Genomic DNA, 26,177 nt, shown 5'->3' on the forward strand with positions numbered 1-26,177 from the left:
GGTTTACTGAAGTGGTTTGTTGTAAAGCAAAGAAAAAAGTGGGATTTTGCTGCATACTTTTGCACCTTGTATTTTGAGATATGGCATAACTTTTTGTTTTTGTACTCTGTCAACTGATATGTATATCGGTGTGCTGAGTGTGTTTTCTTAACCTGTGTGTTACAGCTAACTTTCCATTAAGTAATGTATTATGAAATGCTAAGTGTAGTTTAGTTATGTCTTCTGCTGTGTACCGCTTGTCTGGAGTATTACAACTCACTTTTTAGGGACTAATGTTTTACGAAATGTTAAGTGAAGCTTGGGTACATGTCATGCTGTGCACAGCTGAGGACAGCCTCATGTTCACCAGGGAGAAATATGTAACAGTCGGAGTTATTGAATGTAGCGCTAGGTGGCACCTCCTTTTGTTAAGTGAATAATGTAACCCAATGGTTCTCAACCGGCGGGGCCCGCCCCCCTGGGGGAGGCGCGGACACTCTCCTGGGGCGGTGCAAGTATGCTACAGGATGGGATGAAAAAATAAATCTGGGAAAAAAAATAAATAAATCACGAAAATTCCCCCCATGTTGACATGCAAGTGGTTGGACTAAACACACAAACAAATCATCCTTCTGGCGACTTTTTGTGTCAAAAGCGACAACCGACAAATCTAGCGACTTTTACTGGTGTTATTGGAGACTTTTGTGGTGTTTGGAGACTCTGACTTGAAAGCACGTATCGCTCTGCAGTTACTGTGCTCAACGAGCAGCGGGTGCTGCCGTGAGTCCCTCCCCCGTCCAAAAGCACTCACAGGCGGTCAGTCTCTCAGTAGCCTCGCGCAGCAGTCCAGCCTGCAGTCGGAGCAGAGAGGAGACACACAGCACTCCGCGTCCAGGATGCGCATGGCCGCCGCCGTCCCCTCCCTGGCGTACAGAGCGGGGTGTAAATGTACCTTATATTACCAAATAATAGCCGGGTTTCAATTAACCGCAGGGTCCCTTTAAACGCTGGGTGCAGATGTATATTTTGATAAATAACCAAATAAATGAATAATTCATTTATTTTTTTTAAATCAAAGAAGAAGACGTGATCACTGACACCGCACGTTTTTCTTCTTCGCCTTTTTCACATATTGTGCTTGCTTCTTGTCAGTCAGCATCACGTTAATGATCGCCATGGCTCCGGTGCAGCAAAAAATAAAAAGTACGATTTGAAATTCAAACTTTCTGTCGTAAAATGTGCAGAGGAAAACTCGGGAGAAGCAGCCGCTAGACGTTTCTCTGTCGACACCAAGAGAGTGAGAGAATGGCGAAAAAAATCTAACTGAGCTTCAGTGTCTGTCCGAGGAGTAGGCTACAGCAACAGGGCCAGGCTGCCTGGTGGAGGGAGGAAGAAGGCTAGCGAGGAGCCTGAGATAAACATGCAGGAATTAGTTATCAGCATACGGGCACGCCACGAGAGAGTGTCCCGAAAAAATGATCAGGGCGATGGAGAAACAAATGTACGCCACCGTGAGTGACAGCAGAGATGAAGAGTTATCTGTGAGTGCTGGTTGGCTGAATCTTTTCTACGGAAGAGGATTAGGGCCACATGTGAATTTTTTTTTTAGTTCTGACTTTAAAGTCAGAATTCTGAGAATAAAGTCAGAATTCTGAGATTAAAGTCAGAATTCTGAGAAAAAAGTCAGAATTCTGAGAATAAAGTCAGAATTCTGAGATTAAAGTCAGAATTCTGAGAAAAAAGTCAGAATTCTGAGAATAAAGTCAGAAGTCTGCACATCTTCCGTACTTTTCCTCCACCGCAACAACTTTACTTGCAGGAGACAACTATTGCCCAGCAGAATTCACCGAGAAGCTGGCGAAGTTTGTGACAATTTCGTCCCGGATTTTTGTGAGGAAGGACTTAAACGCCTGTCCCAAATTGCGGCCTGGTCTGTTAAGTGATTGAAACAAATAAACGCCCCTCATTATTTGGTATTTTACGGTATGATAACTCTCCCGGCCGGGGAGAGAGACATGCATCACAGTGCTCAGCTGCAGACACAGCAAGAGGTGACGAGACGCGACTCATCATGACTGACAGGCATCAAGGCCACTCAGCGTTACCTTACCGGCCCGCCCCCAGATATTTCATTCACAAAAACAGTGCCTGTGGCAATTCTGGACAGCTGTTTTTTTTTCTTGTTCTTCCTTCATGGGCCCCTGACGGCGTCTGTGTGTGTGTGTAGCGACCTGGCTTGGTATGGTCTGTAAGTTACAGTTGAATAGAAGTATATGCGGAAATCCCACATGTTGCCTGCCGTGTCGTCTGAGCTAACCAGAGCTACCGCCACTAAAAGCGGACCATAACCTTCCCCTGCACCGACCACGTTACATCACAGTATCACCTTTGTCGACTGCGAGGTACCTTGGCTTAATCCTCGACGATGGACTGACCTGCTCCCCCAACATCACTGCTGTAGACCAATCCTGCTGATTTGCCATATACAAGATCCGGTTTTCTCCTCACAAAGGACACAATGATGGTCCAATCGCTGGTTAATCTACTTCGCTCTACTATATCAGATGGCCAGCTGGTACCGCCATTGCTGAGAACAAACAAAGCTCGCTCAGCAAAGTCACGACTCTTCTCCATTCTGGTACCTCAGCCATCATCCACGAGGGGGAACCGCAAACCGGGGGGAGGAAAAAAAACAGAGGGTGAGTGGTGAGAGGTAAATTAACCCCAAGACCAAGAGAGAGATTTACTGATACTGTAGCAGAATCACAAGGTCCAAAAGACTGAAACCACCCGGCACCCAGGGAAGGAAAAGAAGGAAAGAAGAGGAAGAAAAAACGGAAAGAAGATAGAGGTACAGTGACGTCAATGTGATGAAGTGAATGAAATTAATTGTTTAATGCATCGTAGTTACCGTTGTTGGAGTAGAGTGTTGACTTGCTAGCTTACTTTGGACAATAGGAGCATTGTTTAATAATCAGTCAACAGCTCAAGTCGACATAAGTTAATGTTACTCCCCCTAAATTCATCAGGGACATTTGGAAAGTTAACGTTAGGCCTGTTCAGGTGTTATTTTAACCTGTTGGCTGTGTTTTCCTGCTTGTAAGTTAAAATGCTATTAGTGTTCCATCCCCTTTATAAGCAATAGGGTAGTTGTAAGCCTTTGGTTTATTGTGTCACAATTTATGTTTGTTAATGTGTATTACTGTTAATACTCCATACCTTAGCTTTCATATTTCATTCATAGGCTATGACGATACAGTTGAATGAATCTCATGGTATTTTCATTATTAGTCTATAATAGTCTTATGTATAGCACACACCAAGCATTTGTTATTTCTATATTTTATTAAAATGTAACATCTCGTGGTCACATAAACTTCTCTTCTCTATTCAGATGCACTTTTAACACATTTCACCAGCAGCCCAGTGACACAGCATCAGGTGCTCCTGTCCCTCAGCACAGCAGAGTGACACAGCATCAGGACTAAAGGCTGCACCAACACACCTGCTGACTGGACATCTCTTCTAACTGACAAAGGAAGGGGAGGGTTAGTTCACAGAGGACCAATCTATCACTTGTTTCTTTCTTTTTTCAGTTTCAGTTTTTATTTGGTGTGATATTTTTGATTATTTTGTTTGCAAGTCTTTTTTGCTGGGGACAGACGAAGAGTCGGTAGGACAGACAGGATGAGAAACCGCTTCTCCACAAATAACTGTGGTATTTTTTCCCTCATACAAGTTGCCAAAGACACTACCATTTACCACAAGACTGTTGTTCGGTCCTGTGACGTTGCTTTGTGGGTCATTGTTATGGCCGTCGCCGAGCTCTGTCTCCGGTTTGTGTGTGTGTGTGTGTGTGTGTGTGTGTGTGTGTGTGTATGTGTGTGTTTGTGTGCGTGTGTGTGCCTGCCTGCCTGCCTGCCTGCCTATTGGTGTTATTTCATGATGCGAGTGCTCCTCCCCCTTCTTGGCCTGAGGGATTCTGAGTCAAGCTGCACCTGGAACGACGCACCAATCCAGACGGACCAATTGGCGGAAGTGGCTACAAATCTCTGCCAGCATGGCAGTCGGGGCGGCTGTGATTTTACTTGAGCCACTGTGTCTCTCGAAAGTATACAAATTGTGAATTGTTGTGAATGAGACACTTGTTAATTGTCTGTGGACTTGGGCCAGGCATAGGTTGGAATAGAACTGATCACACACACACGTGTAGTTTGTTGTTGTTAGATCCACTAGGTGGAGGGGTGCTGTTTTGACCGTTTTTGGTTTGGAGTTAACAGGGAAGTAGACAGGGAGGTTTTATTTTCATTTTGTTTAACAACAGTAGCTCAGTTTTACGAGTCCTCTTTTGGTCATATTTGTTTCTTTGATTTAAACAGCACTCGCAGGCCCTCTGTCCGCATATTGTTTGTGTTTTTTTGACAAATAAATAACTTTAATTTACCAAGTACACCTGGTTTTATGTTGCTTCCTTTTCCCCTAACAAGCTGGGTCGTAACAGTCATTTTACTTTAAGTTGATGTGTGAAGGATCTGCTTAGCTGTCAGACTGTGAACACCATCAGACAGACACACCATTCTACGCTGAAATCTGTTTTCTGTATTCAACCAACCACACCAGGAAGAATGTTGATACTGGAAAGCGCTTTCTTTATGTGGACATTAAACTACAATATAATATCTGATAGTAAACTCTGATAGTTTCTCAGAACTTAACAAAACTGACTGCTCACAACAAGCTTAATAGGGCTATGTCCTGGCCTCCCCCTACACACATTTTTCACAAAAGTGTTAAAACTGCTAAAAAGCAACTCTCGGTAACCTAGCCAACTGAGTTGTTTGTTTTTTTTAGCACTAACTTTTTTTAAATCAGTATTTTTGCAACAACAGACCTCTCAACTTATCTTATAGATTTTAGATAGAATTTCCATAGGTACAAATTCTTATATCCTACTATAGTTCTATAGAACAGTATTTATGATCCCGTACAAAATTTACCAAACATTAGGTAAAAGAGTTTTTGTTAAAGGGGATTTTGTTCAGCTTTTCAGTAAATGGCCCACGGAATCTTATTTTCCCAGAGTATTATCTGAACACAACTTTAATGGTAAAACCTGTCAATATTATACAATTTATGGACAATGGTTCCAGAACATCTGGTGATATTTTAAACAAGAGTAAAGTTACTTCAAGTAAGGATGCCTTTTTAATGTTTCAAGCTTTCGGGTTACCTTTAAACCATCACCGGGAGAGATATCAGAAAAGAACAATTTGTTACAGTGACCAAATTTATTCATATGTGAGTAGGCTACAGAAACACTTATCACTGATAACCCCAGGACCTTTACGTCCAGAGACAGTCCTATCAGTCCATTATACTGAAACAATCAGACTGTCATTCAAAATCTTTGGTTTAGCTATAATGACATTGCAATTGTAGGGCTATAATACATATAATGCACTTGCAGTATAAAAGACATCTAATAAACATATCAGTTGAGAATGTTAACTGTCCCATAATTGTTTGTTCATATGTTTAAAAGTTAGAATAATACTGATTCCACATTTTACAACAGCATGTATAATTCATAACCATCTGCAGTCATTCATACATGATTAAATGCAATTTTCTCATCAACCAATAGTTGATGTCTCATAACAACAATGCGAAGAATCACTGTGAAATGTCGTAATAGTAATCTCGTAGTCTTGGCTCAACAACTGAAAATCCAGGCCTTTCAGCTGCCCTGTAAGACATGAAAACCACAAGTAGTAATCAGAAATTGGGTATCCTGACATGCACTGACCTTATTATTCCTATCTAGTAGGGGTGTGATGATACACTCAGCTCACAATACAAGAGAATAAACAATATTGATATTGAATTGAACTCACTAGCTTCAAATAGTGACATCACTTTTTCTCGTTCCATTTTGCTTTTGTTCTTCAAGACAAACACATATGGCAGGGGACCATGAGAATATACAAATGACACCACTCTCTCTCTCTCTCTCTCTCTCACACACACACACACACACACACACACACACACACACACACACACACCTGTATATAGTACATGTTAGTTTGATTGTGTATTTTCATTTTGTGTTCAAATAAATTACTTTTAAAAACTTCATGCTGTCTATTTAATATTGTTCAAGACTGAGTGTTGCCAAACTTTTGGTTGTAGTTATTAAGTTAATTATTAATCAGAATTATAAACTGACAGTTTATTACCTCAAGGGTGGTGCCCTTGAGATGATCTAATGTATATTGTATCTTATATTTATAAAAATTATTAATTATACCTGATAATCATTCATTATTACTGATAGCCAAATTTGGCTTTATGTTGCATAAAGCATGACACTAGTAATCATCTTGTAATAAATGTCACTTCAGTTCTACTTTCTGACTGAGTATGAATTATCATATAAAGTAAAAGATGTGAACAATATGTAAACACTGTAAAAGGTTTTGCCACAGATTCAACTGACTTGCTTCTCTCCTGTATGATTTATGTGTGGTCTCTTCAGAACTTATAACTGTGCATGAACTATGCATGAGCTTCTAACTTCTAATTGAGGCTGTGCATGACCTTCTAACTTATCTCCTTTCCACATATCAAAAGTAAAAAATAAATACAGTATAAATGACAAAAATAAAAAAACGTTTTTCTTTGACTTGTGTTTTAAGTGCAAACAATAATCAAAGTACTACTCTCTTAATACAAGTACAAACAGAGACTGACCAAATAGCTAAGAGCTTGATACAACTACACTGCCCAACCCAAAGATAATCTGGGCTATTAAGCGCATAGTCAGTCACAATGGTTTGCCCGTTTAAGATCCCCGTCAGTAGCCCTTTTCACACAGAGACGCCGCAGTGGCAGTTCGCCAATTCTCCGCCATTGTTTGTTCACACAGAGCCAAGCAGCTGTGTGTAATTGACACAGCAAGACGGAGCTGCAGATCCTATAGAGGCGTGACAGTACACGTCATGATGATGACATATGTGTGTTTTCAAGGTGTTTCCCCAGTGTCCTCCTGATAATATAAACATGTACATGCTGACTGTTTGTAATCATATGGATGCTGTTATAATGTGTAGTGGTTGAGATACTGACCCACCAAACATCCTGGAAAGTGACAAAGTAACGTTTTTCGCTCTAAATTACATAATTACATAATCATCATCAGTTAACTGTATATTGTCTGACTGTCATTCGTGGGAAGAAATGCTGTTTTCTGGGGGAAAGTTCACTGAAGTCTCGACTGACTGGCGCAATTATTTTTATCAACACAAACACTTGGTGAGGTAAAGTTTTTTCCGTTTCTTATTTTGTTGTTAGAAGGACCTGTGTAGTTATCAGACTGTCATATCGACATGCCCCCACTCCGCGCCGCTGGCTTATCCATTCACTCTGGTTCAGTTTGCCAATACTGCGGCCCTGATACTACCAGTGCCATGTGCATTTGTCATGCCTTTCAATGTTTTCTTCACAGCTATGGGGGACTTTAGTAGAGACCCTTTGCTGGTTCTGTAGGTTTCTTTGCATAGTGCTCCTGTTAGCCACAATGTATGACGCTATTCTTTTACAGTGCATACATATTGTTCTTGTTTTGTCTGTCAGTCTGTTACCCTTTATTTACCGGTCCCCAAAATGCTGCCATACAAACAATTTAAAAGTGGCGGGGCATCTTTGTTGCTCATTTTGAGTTCAATGCATGAATATTACACCGATTCAACATCAGACTCCATCATGCTGCTCTGCCTCTGTTATGTACTGATAACGAGACAGCTTTTCACCACTTTTAATATTGAGAGAACATGTGGCACATCACACCCCTACTATCTAGTCTAAGACAGTCTGTTGATGATCCAACCTTGTAATGACTCAGAGACAACTTGTCACTTACTTGTATGTCCAGCAGGTTCTCATGAGGTCATACATCTCTATTGGACAGTTCACTGGGGTATCCATACGTTTTCCACTTTCAATCATCTGCATGACATCATTTCCTTTCATTCCCTATAGACAGTAATACATACATCAGGAAGTTATTGCTGAGTACCTCTGAAAGGAAAATGGTTGAATTGATATCAAATAGTTTCTCTGGAAGTTTTCTTATACTGTATGTTGTGTGTTTTTTTCTTTGTCAGTATTGGGGAAAGGTTAACAGGCTGCTCCTTATATAACCTTTAAAGCTGGGGCCAGTAAGTTAGAGAAACGGTCAAGCCCAGGCTAGATTTTTGAAAGTATCCAGCCCGTAAACTCAGGCCTCTCTCCAAAGCCACTTCCCCCAAACCATGAGCGTGCACTGTCCGACAACTGCTGAATACCGCGGCAAGACATATTGGTAAGACATCGTTCTTACCTTGTATGGTTTTTGGCCATATGAGTAGGCCTCCCACATGAGCACCCCAAAGCTCCACACATCACTTTTGGATGAGAATTTGAAGTAGTTTATACACTCAGGAGCATACCATTTCACGGGCCACTTCCCATGACCCTTAGCCTGAAAGAGGAGACAAAAGGCATCAGTAGGTATGATTTCATATAATGTTGGTGATTTTGCAGAATCAGAGTGCAGGCTGCTTGATTACACAGAGGGCATTCCATCAGTTATTCTAATGAGTGGAATTTGTTTAAGGTTTGCTGAAAAGCAGACTCAAAACTGAACTGCTGGCATATTTGAAGTCTGAAGAGTCTAAAGAGTCATCATAGTGGGGTGAGAATGATGGTTTCAAAATATTGTACAAGCTGTGTGCAATGCTGGCTATAATTTTAGTTGAGAAGCAGCTGATGGAGTTAGAGAATTTACAGTGAGAATGAGTCAATGAGTCACAGATGTGCTTGTGTGTGTGCTTGTGTGTTAAACTGCACTCAATGGCAAATCTGTCTCAGGTCCCCAGTTGGAATCAAAGGTTACCATGGTGATAGTAACTAAGTTGGTCTTTGTAACTGACTGAGAAAGTTGATTTAATAGTGATTTTAGCCTCATATTATCAGGTGTTATCCAGATTGTTTTCTCCTCAGTTTAATTTGACTCAGCGCTCCTGTCATTTCAAAGCCCACACAGCCACAGAGTGTTGGTCCAATTGCTGCCAGAGGCATATGTGTGCAACACTGCAGAGTACTCCAGTCTGTCTGTCAACATTCTGTCCTATACACACAAACGTAAAAATCTGATATTGGCTCCAAAAAAGCTGTATTTTTTAACTGTGAATGTGCTACAAGTATGAATGATATGAATAAGTTGAATTGATATGACAATTGACAAATGACAGAGTCCTAATCTTTGTGAATGTTTCAGCGTTTGAATGGAATTTCTATGTGAATGTATGAAGGAATCGAAAGGGTTTGACAATGAGTGGGTTTGAAGAAAGTTCTAATTGACTATCATTATAACTAATTTAAGACTAAGCTTCAAAAAAAGTTTTACTGGGATTTGAAAGTTGAATGATAGCTTGAATGTAGACAAATTGTGTAATTTTTCAAGGTTTGAAATTAGTTTGTAGCTGAAAGCGTGAATGCGTAGTTAAGTTTCAAAACGTGAGAGAAAGTATGAAAAATGTGGGATTTCTAAAATCCTCCATACATTTTAATGGGGAAAATCCTGGAGAAAACATTGAATATTTCTGAAAGTATAAAAGATATACACATTTTGGATGATATAGTAAACATTGTAGTTGAGATGAACAATTTGATGTTTGAATGATGTTTTCTATTGAGATTTCTGTTCGAAAATGTTGAAGGATTTGCAAACCAAAAAAAGCAGCAGAATGATAATAAAGAATTCCCTGCATTGAAGAACAGAAGATGTGAGTGCCTTCAGAACTCACAAACACTACTACTACTACTACTACTACCAATAATACTATTATTAATAATAATCAGGTTGATTATGTAGTGATATAGTCAATGTAAAATTCAGCAAAGCCTATATTATACAACTTCTTCATGACATCCAGGTACGCAGAGCACTGTTCCAGTATTTTGGTGGTGTAGTCTTCAAAGATGTGGATCAAGGTGTCCATGTATTTAAGATTACCCCTCAGTTTGCAAGCTTCACACACCATCAACTCTTTAATCTGAAACTTGTGAAACATATCACAGCAGATCTGGGTTTCTTTCTGCGGTGTGAACTTAGGGTCAGGGCACAGTAAGCATGGTCAAGCTATGAGGATAAAGTGAGCATCTGTTCGTCTAGGACTTCCACCAAAAGCTGTGAAAAAAATGGTGTTTGACGAGGACCCTTGATGTCTTCTGGGAGGCCATTGATATGAATTAACTTTTGCCCTCCAGGTCAATGATTTTAGTCGTTCGCATAGGGTTGTCTTAGGTCAGAGTAGTTGGCGTTGTCTCCAAGGTTTGCACACTTTTGCTAGTAGTGTTGACATCATATTGCAGATCAAATCTGTTGTCATGTTAAGCTTCGCTTCAACATTGCTGCTAGAACCATCATGTCCATGGAGTTGGAAGTCATTTTATTTTTTATATCAGCGAGATACACAGTGTGTTTGTTCATTTATACCAAGTAACACACGTCTGAGCTAGGCAAAGCTAATTATTAACAATGAATGTCGACACAGTGTGAAAAGTGTGGCTACTCCATGCTGGCCACCTTGTTTTCCAACTTTGTTTGTAAAACATCCTATGCTGATTCCCAGTAGGTCTCAGTTCCTAAAAATATTGAAAGTGTCTCTCTTGAGTCATTGTCTAATCCCAGTTTCAAAATCAACTAACTGCCCCAGCAAAACATTTATGATCAGGACCATCTCTACTAGTGTAGCTGGTGGTGGATCTCCGCAGGCACAAACAACCCTGCACACAGGTGAACATCCTGTGTACGGACATTGAGAAGGTGACATCTTACAAGTATCTGGGAGGTCACCTGAACAATAAACTGGACTGGACTGATCACACTGCTGCTACATACAAGAAAGGTCAGAGCAGACTGTATCTGCTGAGGAAGCTCAGGTCCTTTGGGGTGCAGGGGGCACTCCTGACCTCTTTCTATGACTCTGTGGTGGCATCAGCCATTTTCTATGGAGTAGTCTGCTGAAGCAGCAGAATCTCAGCAGCAGACAGGAGGAGACTTGATAAACTTATCAAGAAGGCCAGCTTCATCCTGGGATGCCCTCTTGACTCAGTGCAGGAGGTGGGAAAGAGCAGGATGATGGACAAGCTGTCATTGCTGCTGGTGCAGCAGTCCCATCCCTGCAGGTCACTCTCACAGCACTGGGCAGCTCCTTAAGGGCGTTTTAACACCTATAGTTCGTTTGCTCTGGTCCGAATGAGGGACCAACTTCTTACAATGTTGCATATTACCTCGAGTTTGGTTTGTGTTCACACAGCAGCATTTACAAGTGGACCAAAATGTGTGATGTGCGAGGAAACTGCTCTCTAATTGGTCTAAATTTCGAAAACGAAGCAGCAATTCAGCTGAATTTAGCACCAAGCAGACAGGAAGTCAAGCACTGAAACAACAATATGACATCCGGTTACTTTTCAAAATAAAACACTCCGTGTTTACACCAGCACACAAATCTTAAAAAAGAGACAAACACAAGCTCTTCTTCTGATCCTTCGGTCGGAAACACTTCGTGTTGTTGTTTTTATGACACAGACCTATAACTGCGGTCGCGAGTGATCATGTGATTATCGCGGAAACTCCTCGGCCTCGAGACGCCAGCTGTCTACTGTACTGCGCCGTGTTCGACTCAAAACGCAACCGGGGGTTACCGGACGGTCCAAGTGTGTGAAGGAGAGGTATCACAGGTCCAAGTGTGTGAAGGAGAGGTATCACAGGTCCAAGTGTGTGAAGGAGAGGTATCACAGGTCCAAGTGTGTGAAGGAGAGGTATCACAGGTCCAAGTGTGTGAAGGAGAGGTATCACAGGTCCAAGTGTGTGAAGGAGAGGTATCACAGGTCCAGGTGTGTGAAGGAGAGGTATCACAGGTCCAGGTGTGTGAAGGAGACGTACCACAGGTCCAGGTGTGTGAAGGAGACGTATCACAGGTCCAAGTGTGTGATGGAGAGGTATCACAGGTCCAAGTGTGTGAAGGAGAGGTATCACAGGTCCAAGTGAGTGAAGGAGAGGTATCACAGGTCCAAGTGTGTGATGGAGAGGTATCACAGGTCCAAGTGTGTGATGGAGAGGTATCACAGGTCCAAGTGTGTGAAGGAGAGGTATCACAGGTCCAGGTGTGTGAAGGAGAGGTATCACAGGTCCAAGTGTGTGATGGAGAGGTATCACAGGTCCAAGTGTGTGAAGGAGAGGTATCACAGGTCCAAGTGTGTGAAGGAGAGGTATCGCAGGTCCAGGTGTGTGAAGGAGAGGTAATCACAGGTCCAAGTGTGTGAAGGAGAGGTATCACAGGTCCAAGTGTGTGAAGGAGAGGTATCACAGGTCCAAGTGTGTGAAGGAGAGGTATCACAGGTCCAAGTGTGTGAAGGAGAGGTATCACAGGTCCAAGTGTGTGAAGGAGAGGTATCACAGGTACAAGTGTGTGAAGGAGAGGTATCACAGGTCCAAGTGTGTGAAGGAGAGGTATCACAGGTCCAAGTGTGTGAAGGAGAGGTATCACAGGTCCAAGTGTGTGAAGGAGAGGTATCACAGGTCCAAGTGTGTGAAGGAGAGGTATCACAGGTCCAAGTGTGTGAAGGAGAGGTATCACAGGTCCAAGTGTGTGAAGGAGAGGTATCACAGGTCCAAGTGTGTGGTGTGAAGGAGAGGTATCACAGGTCCAAGTGTGTGAAGGAGAGGTATCACAGGTCCAAGTGTGTGAAGGAGAGGTATCACAGGTCCAAGTGTGTGAAGGAGAAGTATCGCAGGTCCAAGTGTGTGAAGGAGAGGTATCACAGGTCCAAGTGTGTGAAGGAGAGGTATCACAGGTCCAAGTGTGTGAAGGAGAAGTATCGCAGGTCCAAGTGTGTGAAGGAGAGGTATCACAGGTCTTCTTCCTGCTGCTGTCAGACTGTACAACCAGCACTGCTCCCAATAGCCTATTGACCTCACCCTGTACTCTGCACCATGCAGCATGTCTGCACAAAGGTCACTTCTGTTTTTGCACTATCTGGTCAGTTTCCTTAGGGTCCACCCATATTTATTCCAAATTTATTATGTGTATTTAAAATCTACATATAAAAAACAAAACAAAACAAAACAAAAAACTGCTGTTAATTTAGCACTATATCATGTAAATATGTCTATATGTCTATTCCATTTCTTCCCTTCTTAATTTTATTGCTTACTTTTGCTATTGTTTCTGTTCTTGTAATATGTTTCTGTTCTTGTAATATTCTATCGCTGCTGTGACAAACAAATTTCCCCGTCTGCGGGACATCAAAGGATTTCTGATTCTGATTCTGACTAGCTTTAAGACTGCTGTGGATAAGCCACTACTTAAGAAACTTCACATTGATCCAGGGTCACTCAATGATTATAGTCCATCCAGTGTGTATTATGGATATCTGAAACTGAATTAAGACTAGTTGTAATTTCAGTTTCAGATATCTACCATTACCAATTATTCTTGCTCAAGATATCTTTAATTTCCCTCAGTTCAAGGTATCTGCGTTGTCCTTTTCTAAAAATCTTAAATTAAGTTTTGACTAGTCGGAATGATGTTGTAGATATCTCACGCTAGATTAGCAATATTTATTATTTAATTGTAGATTTCTATTATCAAGTTATAGATATCTTGAAACAGAGAGATATCTCTAATCAAGAAAGAAGTTTAATTCTTTAATTCTATCTAGTCAAAATGTAATTATAGATATCTTGAATTTGAATTTTGCCTAGGTGAAATGGCGTTGCAGATATCTGTAGTGATGTAAGAAGCTATAGCAAGTGGGAGGTGGAACTAGCAGTGTTGCCAGACTGGGCAACCTTTTGGCCAATCTATTCATTCAGCCGAGAATTTTCTAATCTGTATTTTCGTTGTTACAGAAACCTCTGTGCTGGTTTATTTGTATTGCTTTCTGATATCATGGCATATCATGGGATTGTGTGTAGCCTGCTTCCTCTTTTATTCTTCCTCCTTTTGTGTGTTTGTGTGTATGAGGGGGCTTTAAGTAGACTTACTGTCAAGGCTTGTTGCAAGTGTATCTGTGTAAGTTTATTTTGATGGCAGAGGGAAGAAATTGAAAATTGTTTTATAGGTGCATTGTACAATGTAACCTCCTATCTGCGTTCTAGCACACCTATGAACACTTAAGTTGTTATTTTATTATTTCATATTGAAAACTTGTGATGAATCACAAGTACTGTTCCTATTGTTTATGAATACATTTCCGTTGTTTACTATTTCAAAATATGTGGGCTTTTCAAAATAAATTTGGGCGGACTTCGAGCCATTATTGGATCGGAAAACATCAGACCAATATGGCAACACTGGGGACCGTCTATGGTACTATACTGTAAATGGTACTGCAATGGGAAGCCATTTTAGTGGGGTGTCAGAGCACACTGAGTATTTTTGTCAACCTTTTTAAATGCTGCAGCCCTTGTATGACAGGAGCTGTCAGCGAGAAATAGAATCAAAGAATCCTATGGTCTGAAAACCATATATTTTCAGTCAGTGTAACTGAAGGAAGAGAAATCAGCCGAATCTGACTAACCAAGCTTTGTTGCAGGTTCTCAAGTCGTAGACTCATGATAATGTATTAACAACTAGTCAAAATGATGTTGATATCCGAAATCGTGATTCCAAATAGTCAGATTAAGTTAATAAATGTTAAAAAGGCTTGCCATAGTCTGTATTTTTGGATATTGCATTCACTAGAATTGGAACAATGAGAAGTTCAGAGTGAACTTGACCTTTCACCATCTGAGATATCATTGTTCACAAGAATGGACAAAGAGATGTAATTATGGATGTATGGGAGGACAAATATATGAACATAAAACATAATGTCTCCTGTGACAGTTATTGCCAGCATGGAGGCATAAAATCCATTAAAAAAAATATTTTGTTGAGGTTAATAAATATCGGGATATTCTGACCCAATGTAATGAGCTACAATTAATTATTTATGCGGCCGTGCACCATGGGCCTGAATGCTTCATGCTTAATCTATGTAGTATAAAAATACTGCACATGGAACATCCTTTAAGTGACTGGCTCCTTACATCACCTGTCATGCCAGAAATGTTGTTTTGGACATAATATTGTTGGCAGTATGGACAGGGGTAAGGTCATGCCTTGTTTTTGTGTTTCTTATGTTACCAACCCCCTTCTCATCCTTGACTTGGAACCACCACAGGTAATTACTGTTAAGTGTGGTGATGTTTAGACACCAGATAGGGTTGTAAATTTGGGTTGTGGGCATGTATATTAGAAAACCCACGAGAGGATGTTTCAGCCTTCAGCCAGAAACATTGCATGTTGATGGTTGAAGTGTCCACTTGCAAGTGTTGAATAAAGACTACTCTCTACGCCACAACAATCTAAAACAAATACATTTTATCCATGAAGGTCAGCATTTACCTTGTAGTAGTTTTGTTCCTCAGCGACAGCTTTGGAGAGGCCGAAGTCACTGATCTTGGCATAGTGCTGTGTGACCAACAGCACGTTCCTGGCAGCAAGGTCTCTGTGGACAAAGTTATGCTCCTCCAGGTACTTCATCCCCATAGACACCTGGTGGGCCAGCTCTGTGATGTTCTTTATCGTTGTTTGCCTGTTGTTGATAAATTATTATTTTACCAATGGAAGTGACTGTTATTGTAGTTTAACTGTAAACCTCAGTGATATAAAGCACTGGCTGACTGTGCAAATAATAATATAATTTTGAACTTGAAGTGTTTGCTGAACCACCATTTTAAGATGAACTAAAACTACAATGAAATTTCTTATCAAATCTCTTTTTCCTATTCTCTCCCAATTTGGAATTCTTACTGCAGGTCCTGTCACTGCTAACTCTACTGTTAATCTGTGAGGGCTCCATTCCACATGGGCAGATAATCAATCTGTCACAAGTTTATTACATATAGAAAGACCACACATTCACCGGTCAATTCTAGGTTACCAATTCATTTGACCTGCATGGACTGCAGGACTGATGGCTGTGAGGCATATGTGCTGACCATTGACTATGTATAATGATGGATGAGATGACAGCTCCAAATAAATAAAGCCAAAATATCTGATTACTCCCTGGTTGCTGATTGCAGTATAAGTCATAAACACCTCCTAATCTATGTAAGCAGATTTAAGATCGGCCAAACTAAAAACTAAAAGTAAATGTAAAATACATTTTTTCCAAAGATAGTTTCTGGCATTTTAGGTATTTCTTATCATGCTGATGTACAGTATGTTTAAGTGTTCAGGATCCAGTTGAAGTACATACTTGTTTTTCTGCAGGAACTTGTTGAGTGGTCCCAGCTCAGCCAGCTCCATGACCAGCATGAGGTTCTCCGCCTCACAGATACCAATCATCCGGACAATATAGGGATTGTCCAGCTGCTGCATGACATTGGCTTCTCGCAGCATTTCCTCACGTACTGATGGGTTGTTATCATCATTCTTCAGTATTTTGACTGCAACTGGCTTCTCTGTCCTAATATATTAAGAGGATAAGTGTTAGGATGACTGTGCATATAGACACTCAACATAAATGCGCTTTCCAGACAATTATGCTGCAGAGTGGACAAGATAGATAAAAGTTGTGTTAGCAGATTTACATTTTGGGGTGTATTACTACTTTGTAATTGTGGAGTAATGATGATAGATGTAGCAAGAAGAGGAAACAGCTGGCACAATAAAGACATAATCTCTTGCTACAGGATACTTTGATTTTGTCTGGCATAGTTCCTGTTTGTTTTTTAAATTGATAGATTCTTGTGATTACAATGGAATATTGGAACTGTGATTGCAGAGCAGACAAACCACGCCCTTATGAACGTTTTTGAGTGTTCTGTGTGTGCTACCAGGCAACACAAAGAGATACATTTTTCTCAATAAAAAGACTAACTCTGCAAGATCTCCACTGCATTTGATCAACTCTTACTGTACTGATGAAGCTTCTTCAGATGTCTCTCCTTTCAGATGACGCCATTACCACTATGTTAAAGGTGCTGTGACTAGGCACAGAAAAAGGGGGCTGATTTTGCACTAGTTGAGGTGTGCACCAACAACCACCAGGTGGCACACGTGAGCGGTACAGATATCAATGAACACATGAGGGCACTGTGCTTCTCTCTCCTCCCTCTCGAACCAGACACGCTGTTATATTTCCTCATTAGTCCATATCTACAGAGCCCTTCTAGGGTCACAATAATCAATAAACAATAATGATGATACAACTCAGTTTGACTGTATATGAGCAAAATGCACTATCTAACTGGAGGAGGAGGTCTGCAATGCATCTGCATAGGCAGGTTCACAACTTATTATTACAACACAGTTATTGGAAAAGGCTGCTTTCAGTCATTTAAAGGTTTCCTTTCCATGCACATAGTAATGTCACTGTAGTAAACACCGTGGCTCATTTAAGCAGCAAAACTAAATCTGTAGTTATAAACAGGATGGTACAGAGTACCATGTAAACTGATTCAAGATTTCAGTGTCCTTTATTGCTCAACAACATTGAAACTAGAATAAGAATCGAAGATATAATACACAAGTAAGACTAAAACTAAGAATTGTTTGAACTTGTCAAATGTTAGTTAGGCAAGAGGGGTTTCCCCCTTGATCCATTTCCCGAGACAGGGACACAGTTGAATAGAATTATGTTTTATTTCTTCACATTCTATGTGTGTTTGTTGCAGTCAGCAGCAGCAGGGCCGGGCCAGGTGGGTTACTTTGAGTACACATTTTATTAGCCTTTAAGTGGACCTTTTTGTTCACACATTGTCCAACAGATCTCGCAGCCCCCACAAGGTGTATTGTCACACTGATAGCAAGAGCCTTTGTAACACTATAAAATTTGGTGTTTTGTTATCTTTATATTTAAAAAAAGAAAAAAAATGTTCCTCTGTGGTGGGCTTGAATAGCTGGCACAGTAGAGATATGAAAATACAGACAAAAACAGCAATAATAACTGTGTATATGGCTGACTAACCTAACAAGGCACTGAATAAAGAAGGCTACCTTTGGAAGAGCCAGAGATCAAACTTCAGGCTGTGATCTGTGGACAAGCGACTGTACAGGGCGGTCCACACCAAGATGTGTAAAAAGTGTTGAACTCAGCACGTCAACAGCTTTGGAAATGAATATTGATAAATAACAAGGATATTGATGGCGTTAACACTGCAGTTATGAAACTTGTGGCCTAAGAAATTGGCAATAATATATGGCAACAATCACAGTATTGTATCAAAATCACAGTATCCCAAATTAGTCATTCTAATATATCAAAATTTATTCTTTTCTATAGGTTTACTAACTACTCAAATCAGGCATATTGTGCTGAATATAAAGGCTCTAATCTGTATTTACAATGTAGCCTGACTCTGCACTCTACAGTATTCACATTATGTGATGTTTACCATTGCTATGGCAACAAGTGGCAACTGCTGTTAGCACATATTAGGTAGTTTAGCCCCATCAATGATTTGAACAAAATCCACAACAGCTACTAACAACCATAGCCTTAACTGGTGTGTTGTCATGGGTTGGTTGTCAAAATGAAAGAAATAACAGCTTAAATCCCTGAAAAGCTACATTAGCATTATTGATGGTTCCTTCCACAAGGGGGATAAGGTCAAATCCGTTCATCAGGATTTTACTGTAATCTTCAGGTTTCAAACACTCTGTTGCCACCTGGTGGCCCCCGTTGCGAAGTCACCGCAGAAGCGCAGCAGCAAACACGTTATATGAAAAGATAGACATTTGTATAAACAAGGACTGTGGATTTTGCCCACCATCACTTATGTGAAGGGATTTTCCTTCACAGTTAATGGCCTAAAACAAACAAGCCCTGTTTCTGTGGAAACCAAGGTTGAGGTAAGTGAGATAGTTGTGAAGTAAATTTTCTCTCATTAAAGAAGTCTGTCAGTCCTTGGATACAATTGTTTCTCATGAAGCAGCACATTTCAAGTAAGACTGATTATTCTGTCTGTGCATAGAATGCACGTGTGTCAACCCAAAGAGTGCATCTAGCATATGGTTGATCTTTCATGTCAGGACCTTGCCAGTTATATCTTCAAATATTGTTTTTTTTCCTTTTATGCTGTTTTAATGTTTGTTAGTATTTTGCCACTTTCCCCCCAAGCTTAAATTACTACTGCAAGATGTAAGGTAGTGTGATGTGATTCAGCGTACTTTTTCATCTTGTAGATGCCCTTCATTACTGTACCAAAGTTCCCAGAGCCTAGTTCTCCATCCTCCAGGTACAGCTGGTCGCGATTCACTGTGGAGCTTCTCAGTTCATCTGGGTCTGCATATGGACTCTCATATACCTCTGTGTCCATTGGCATGGCTTCTGATGGAGAAATTACCATGCCACATTAAAGGAATAGCGATGGTTGACACATCAGGTATCTATCTTGTCCCTACTGTAATACAAGGAAGCATTATTTTTAGGGCCCAAGCACTGACTCGTGCAAGGAAACTGTTGTAATGTAAGGAATTTTTCATCACTTTCTTAAAATAATGGCCTAAGTCATATTCATATATAGTATATGATAATCTCATCACCAAATGTTGGTCTTCGGCACCAATTGTGGCAGGCCTATTGTTATTGTAGAGACTATTATTACGGCTAGGGATTTTCTGAACTCAGTCGCATCTCTGAAGGGACATGGACATGGCCAAATATCTCATTAGAGCACCCTACAAAATGTTCAATCTAGTTTACATGGGCCATCGATTTAACCTAGAAGTATAAAACTAAAAGCACTAACATCTCTCTCAAAATGATTGTAAGGCCAGGCATTCTCGCCTGATTTTTTACTCCTGATTTGATCTAAATTAAACCTGATCATCACTGAGACCAAATCACACATCGCGGAGATTACCTGAAGTGTTGTGCATTGGTACAAAAGAGATCAGGACCTGGGTAATTATTTCCTAAAATAGGGAGTCTTCAGGAGTCTTTTGAAGGGTGCAATTTGTAAGAAAAGTAAAGTTTCCCAAATGGTCAAATAAAGATGCTCTGGGATTGTGGGACGGGTTGCCTGTCATCTCAAAGCATCAGTTTTTGATGAGTTGGGAGTTCCAGAGCATTACTATTTGACAAGCTAGAAATGAGACTCAAAAATTACCCATGCAATCACTTTCTTTTTAATTTGCAGAGGTATTGATCTTCCTTTCAGATCTCTGTAATCACCACTATACAGTGGTTGTGTATGGAGACAGATAAGGGCTGACAGTTTTGTTCATTTGAAAAGACAATTTGACATTGAAAATTGAAGGTCTGATCTTCAATTATAAAAATAAAAATGAAAACATTTTCAACATAAAAATAAGTTAAGGAAAATGTTAATTTGAATTAAAATATTATTTTGCTTTCATGCTGATATTATATTATTATATATTTGAATATCTATATCTATATTTATATCTATATAGATATATACATACATATTTAAAAACAAATTTGATTAAATAAAATACAATTTGAAACAGATAGATCAAGTTTTGATCTTGAATGATAAAAAAATTAAATGATAAAATAAGTGCAGGGAAAGGTTAATTTCAATCTAAATGTAATTTTAATTTAATCTGATATTCTTTTGAATCAATTATTTATTTAGAATTTTCACTTATATATAATTTCATATTTGAGATTTTATTTCTGTCAGTTGCATCTTTTGTGTTTTCAAAAACAGATATTATTTTGTTCACCATTAAATCTCTTTTTCACTTTCAGATCATATTTTTTTAAGTTTCAGAGTTTTGGCCCTGATCTGGTATTGTGAGTGACAGCATAATAAAGAAGGCTTATGGCTGTTCCAAATCATGTTGCCTTCAGGTAATTTGGGTCTTTGAGAAATTTGACTCAGTGCTTTCTATACAATGTATTCACCTGATTAGCAGTGAATTAAGTGATGCTCAGGAAAAAGTTACATTTACCGAGCTGTTTTAGACCACTCTTGGCAATTATCAGTACAAAAAACAATATCCAATATTTAATATTGAAAGCGCTGAGTCATATTGAGTCATTCTCAAAATACCCTGATTGTTAAAGGCAACTGATTGTTAATGCCCCCTCTCGGTTGATGCCACACGCCCCACTCTAAAACCATATATGTATATATATATATATATATATATATATATATATATATATATATATATATATATATATATATATATATATGTATGTATATAAATATAAATATAAATATATATATATATATATATATATATATACAGTGTTGGGAAGATTACTTTGGAAATGTAGTTGGTTACAATTACAAGTTACCCTGTTGAAAATGTAATGGTAGTGTAACTATTTCAATTACTTTCTCAAAGTAATGTAACTAATTACATTTGATTACATTTTGATTACTTTTCTTAATTTTGAATGAAATCTCTCAACTGCTAACCATTTTCACATTTTAAGACCTATAGTGTGATAAACCTTTCAGTTCAAAGGTTTCACCATATATTATGAGTCTGTACTGTGAAGGAGGCTCACTTCCTCACTAAATGGAGCGACAACGGGCTGATTTCAGCCAAGAGGAGCAGGTTGTTTTAATGGAGAGAGTATGAGGATACAAAAAAAGCCTGATCACAGCCTGAAGCAACAGTGTTGCTGCAAATATGACAAGAGGAGGCTGATTTTAATTTCTGACAGCTCTACATTGAGCTGCTTTTAAATATGACGCTTTAGAGCAACAACAACTGTTGTTTTAAACTGTGTTTTATATTGTTTTCATATATTTCACTGATGGCAATTATTAAATGCCAGTGTGTGTTTTATTGAAAGCGAGGCTGGGTATGCGTATGAAATTAGGTTACAGTGGGTTTTTTAGGTGCTGTAGCTACAAGCAAATCTCATGTTGTCTCTGTACAAAGACCTTTTTAAATGTGAGAAAACAGAGAAGACCTACTCAAGATTTGCGTTTGGGCAACACATAACAGGCGAAACAAATAATTTATTCATGGCCACATTAAGTTAAATTATCTGTCCTGCTGCGAGCGCACAACTTCTTTCAGTGGTGACTGACTGTATATAAAAGTAAATAGGCTATAGCCTAATAAATGGCCTCCTGACGCGAGTCGGATCAACAGTTGAGCAGCGTATCCCCTCAGCTGAACATCTGTAGGCGGAGACGCTCAGAGAGAAAGTAAACAGCAGCGGATCAGCGCGATCTCTCCCTCCATACAAATGCTCCGCTCTGATCCAGCTCCACTGGACTTTCAAAGTAAAGGTGACGCCAGCTGTAAATGAGTTAAATCGTGAAACAGCGGCGCTTTTATAGCCGATTTTAAGCTGAAAGTCTGAACAGAACCTGGTCGGGACCAGGTTATGAGCTAACCATAAGTTACCATGGTGATCTAGCCGGGTTAAAAGAGAGCCACCTTTGTAATACAGGGATACGATTTTTCATATGTAACTTAAGTTGTAATCATTGAAATTTCCAAAAGCAACTGTAATTTAATTACATATTTTCTCCCAGTAATGTAACGGATTACAATTACGTAAATTTTGTAATTAAATTACGTAACGTCGTTACATGTAATTCGTTACTCCCCAACACTGTATATATATATATATATATATATATATACATATATATACATATTTATATATATATATATATATATATATATATATATATATATATATATATATATATATATATATATATATATATATATATATACATATTACATTTATGTATATATGTATATATATGATATATATATATATATCATATATATACATATATATACATATATATACATATACATATATATATATATATATATATATATATATATATATATATCTATATATATATATACATATACATATACACACACATATATATATGTGTGTGTATATATATATATATATATATATATATACATATATATATATATATATATATATACATATATATAGCAATTTTTTTGGTTGCAGATTTTTTTCTCTTTCAGATCTTATTTTTCCAGGTTTTAGAGTTTTGGCCCTGATGTGGCGTGGGGCGTGTGGCATCAACCGAGAGGGGGCATGGGATTGTGAGTGACAGCATTAAAAAGAAGTCTCAGTGCCATCCCCAAGTTGCCTTTAACAATCAGGGTATTTTGAGAATGACTCAATATGACTCAACGCTTTCAATATTAAATACTGGATATTGTTTTTTGTACTGATAATTGCCAAGAGTGGTCTAAAACAGCTCGGTAAATGTAACTTTTTCCTGAGCATCACTTAATTCACTGCTAATCAGGTGAATACATTGTATAGAAAGCACTGAGTCAAATTTCTCAAAGACCCAAATTACCTGAAGGCAACATGATTTGGAACAGCCATAAGCCTTCTTTATTATGCTGTCACTCACAATACCAGATCAGGGCCAAAACTCTGAAAAATATGATCTGAAAGTGAAAAAGAGATTTAATGGTGAACAAAATAATATCTGTTTTTGAAAACACAAAAGATGCAACTGACAGAAATAAAATCTCAAATATGAAATTATATATAAGTGAAAATTCTAAATAAATAATTGATTCAAAAGAATATCAGATTAAATCAAAATTACATTTAGATTGAAATTAACCTTTCCCTGCACTTATTTTATCATTTAATTTTTTTATCATTCAAGATCAAAACTTGATCTTTCTGTTTCAAATTGTATTTTATTTAATCAAATTTGTTTTTAAATTAACAAACCTTTTGGCCTTGATCTGGCTCCATAGTTGTGGTGCTCAAACTGAAATTTAAACAGATTAAACTAGAAGGAGTAAGAAAGACAATGTGTTATAATTTTGGTAGACTGACCTTTTAAAGAATCATTGTTTGGGGAAGAGAATATGTATCTGTACATTAGGACAAAAATCTATATAACAGGAGAGACTAAAACAAGTGTGTATGGAAGTGCATCCTGTACGAGCAAGTTACCAAAACCAACTGAACAACAGCATACACAACTTTCTGTTAAACAAAGGGTGTACTTACAGGTTTATAACTTACCTCTGATGCCTGCTTGATTATTGGGCACTCTGGTTTCATAAGGATTGAGATCCGTGGTGTTGTGTCGAGATCCGTGGCTCTATTATCAATACATAAAAGAAGATAATGTTTGAGAGAACATAAAGGTAGAAAACTTAGAATGCATATTTCACTGGGCACACTGCTAAATAAGTAAATAATTCAGTACACAATACTTTCATGTAGCAGCGTGCTACTCTTTATATGGAACCTATACTACAGTGAAAGACTTTCCCTCGGAATGTATAGGTCCATTAAAGATAGATTCTTCCAAATATAAGAATTAGATTTTAATTTGATGTGAAGTTTTTCTTATTAATTCATTAATCCAAAGAAGTACATTCCAACATTTCTCAATTCCTCTCCTCTCTTCTTATCCCACTATTGTGCAAAGGTTAGTTAGGTTAGGTTAGGTTAGGTTAGCTATAACCTTTCAAAACTGTCAATCTGAATGAAGCAGCTTTCCGAACCATCAGTGATGTTTTAAGCTTAGGATATCAACAGTCATGTGAGAGTCTTCATTCGACACAAGCTTGGGCACAATGTATTAAAACAGTGTGCTTCACAGGAGTGAAACAAGCTTCAGAGCTTCTGGATCATCCACCCATCTTTTGTTGTCTGTTTACACTTTAAGTGGAAAGTACTGTAGAAGGGGAGAACTTGTGAAATTCATAACCCTATTTTCTTGTGATTAGAATTTTCTGTTTGGAGCTAAAGAAAATCACGAGTCGCCCAGATCTGCCATATTAGTCATGTATAGTCTTGCGTGTGGCCACATCAGAAACTAGAATATCAACAAATTCCAAATATTATATTGTTATATAAAAATAGCTTGGGAGAAGACTTTGGTATAGGACATGTTGAACCATTATGACATTCTGAGGGAGCTGCAGAAAAGGACACAGCATAAGTATTCCAGCTGTTGTTCAGAATTTAATTGCAGTGAGTAACATCTCTGTGGTGTTGTAATCACAAGTAGGGCAACTACTGTGATGTCACACAAATTCTAAATTAAATAAATGCGGGGTTGCAGTCTGCTCCAGTTGTGAAACTATCGGCTCTGATCTGGGGTTTGTCAGGGAGAAACAATGTAAATCAAAAGGAGCCTGTTAAAGAGTAGCAATCCCCACTGAAGCAAAATTACACATGGGGAGGCGTTAAGGGGCAGTTACCCAACATGGTGACAAATAAGTTTATACAAAGCACAGAAGAAGTAGCAATGCACCTTTTTTCGGCCAGGTATGGGGACAGTTTTGAGTCTGGAGAGAATTCCACCTGCAGCATTTTGCTAGAAACCAAAATGTCAGAGAGGTTATCAGACAGACAAGCATGTGATCATTACAGTAGAGACGATCCAAGGGGAGAGGCTCCAAACAAAGATGTGTCAACTTTATCTTTTGGAACATACAGTACACTGAGTCATCCTACTGACTCACTTAGCTTCAAACTACAGGAAGCAGATAACAGTACTGACAGTATGCCCATTAGGTGGAAAACAAAAATTAGGTTTTGAAAGTTGCGCCTATAAATTGCTGAAATAAAATGAAAGAAACAATATGTTTGTTGACCTCCCCTTAGTGGTATCTATCCAGGTGGATATAATACTCACCCAGGTTCTGAGATAATCATCTTTGAGATTTCTGCCTCCATCCCAACTCTGTCATGAGGACTATTGCTTTGGTAGAAAGTATTTCCAATGAAAACTGTTTACAGCCTGTTACGTGTGGGCCTGTAGGGATACTGTTGTGCCTATGCTGGTTGTCGTCTCTCTCCCTTGGCCTGTTTTATCTCTGTCTCTCTCTCTCTTTATTTGTCTCTTTTTGCTCTCTGGCACCCTCTCTTCCATTTGCCTGTGTTTTCTTTTCGGAAAAAACACACCTGTCCAGGTGTGTTGCAATTACCTGACAACGTTTTAAGGATTGAGTGGAAGCCTCACTCTCTCTGGAGCCACTGCCCAGCTCAAACATAAAGGAGGAGATGTTTACCTTTTGTCTCCTTGTTACCTTTTTCACCTACATGTTTTCAGTGGGTTTTTGTTTTGTTTGTAGTTTAGTTCAGCGATCACCAGCAATCCAGTTTTCAGT

At 38.9% G+C, this 26,177-nt stretch overlaps 1 protein-coding gene across 3 annotated transcripts in view; it reads right to left on the reverse strand.

The window, feature by feature from the left end:
• Window positions 1-5,165: 5,165 nt before the first annotated feature.
• syk (spleen tyrosine kinase) overlaps window positions 5,166-26,177 on the reverse strand; it is a 60,548-nt gene continuing 39,536 nt past the window's right edge. For all 3 annotated transcript variants that reach the window (XM_030436073.1, XM_030436071.1, XM_030436074.1), the window contains 8 exons: window positions 25,319-25,381; window positions 24,076-24,154; window positions 19,254-19,413; window positions 16,339-16,548; window positions 15,480-15,669; window positions 8,360-8,500; window positions 7,901-8,013; window positions 5,166-5,725 (listed from right to left, as the gene is read on the reverse strand). In XM_030436073.1, coding sequence (XP_030291933.1) covers window positions 5,653-5,725; window positions 7,901-8,013; window positions 8,360-8,500; window positions 15,480-15,669; window positions 16,339-16,548; window positions 19,254-19,413; window positions 24,076-24,154; window positions 25,319-25,381 — 1,029 coding nt within the window. In that variant the 3' untranslated portion in view covers window positions 5,166-5,652. The remainder of the gene's footprint in view (window positions 5,726-7,900; window positions 8,014-8,359; window positions 8,501-15,479; window positions 15,670-16,338; window positions 16,549-19,253; window positions 19,414-24,075; window positions 24,155-25,318; window positions 25,382-26,177) is intronic.

The sequence above is a fragment of the Sparus aurata genome, chromosome 12 (genome assembly GCF_900880675.1).
Source record: "Sparus aurata chromosome 12, fSpaAur1.1, whole genome shotgun sequence".
Lineage (NCBI taxonomy): Eukaryota > Metazoa > Chordata > Actinopteri > Spariformes > Sparidae > Sparus > Sparus aurata.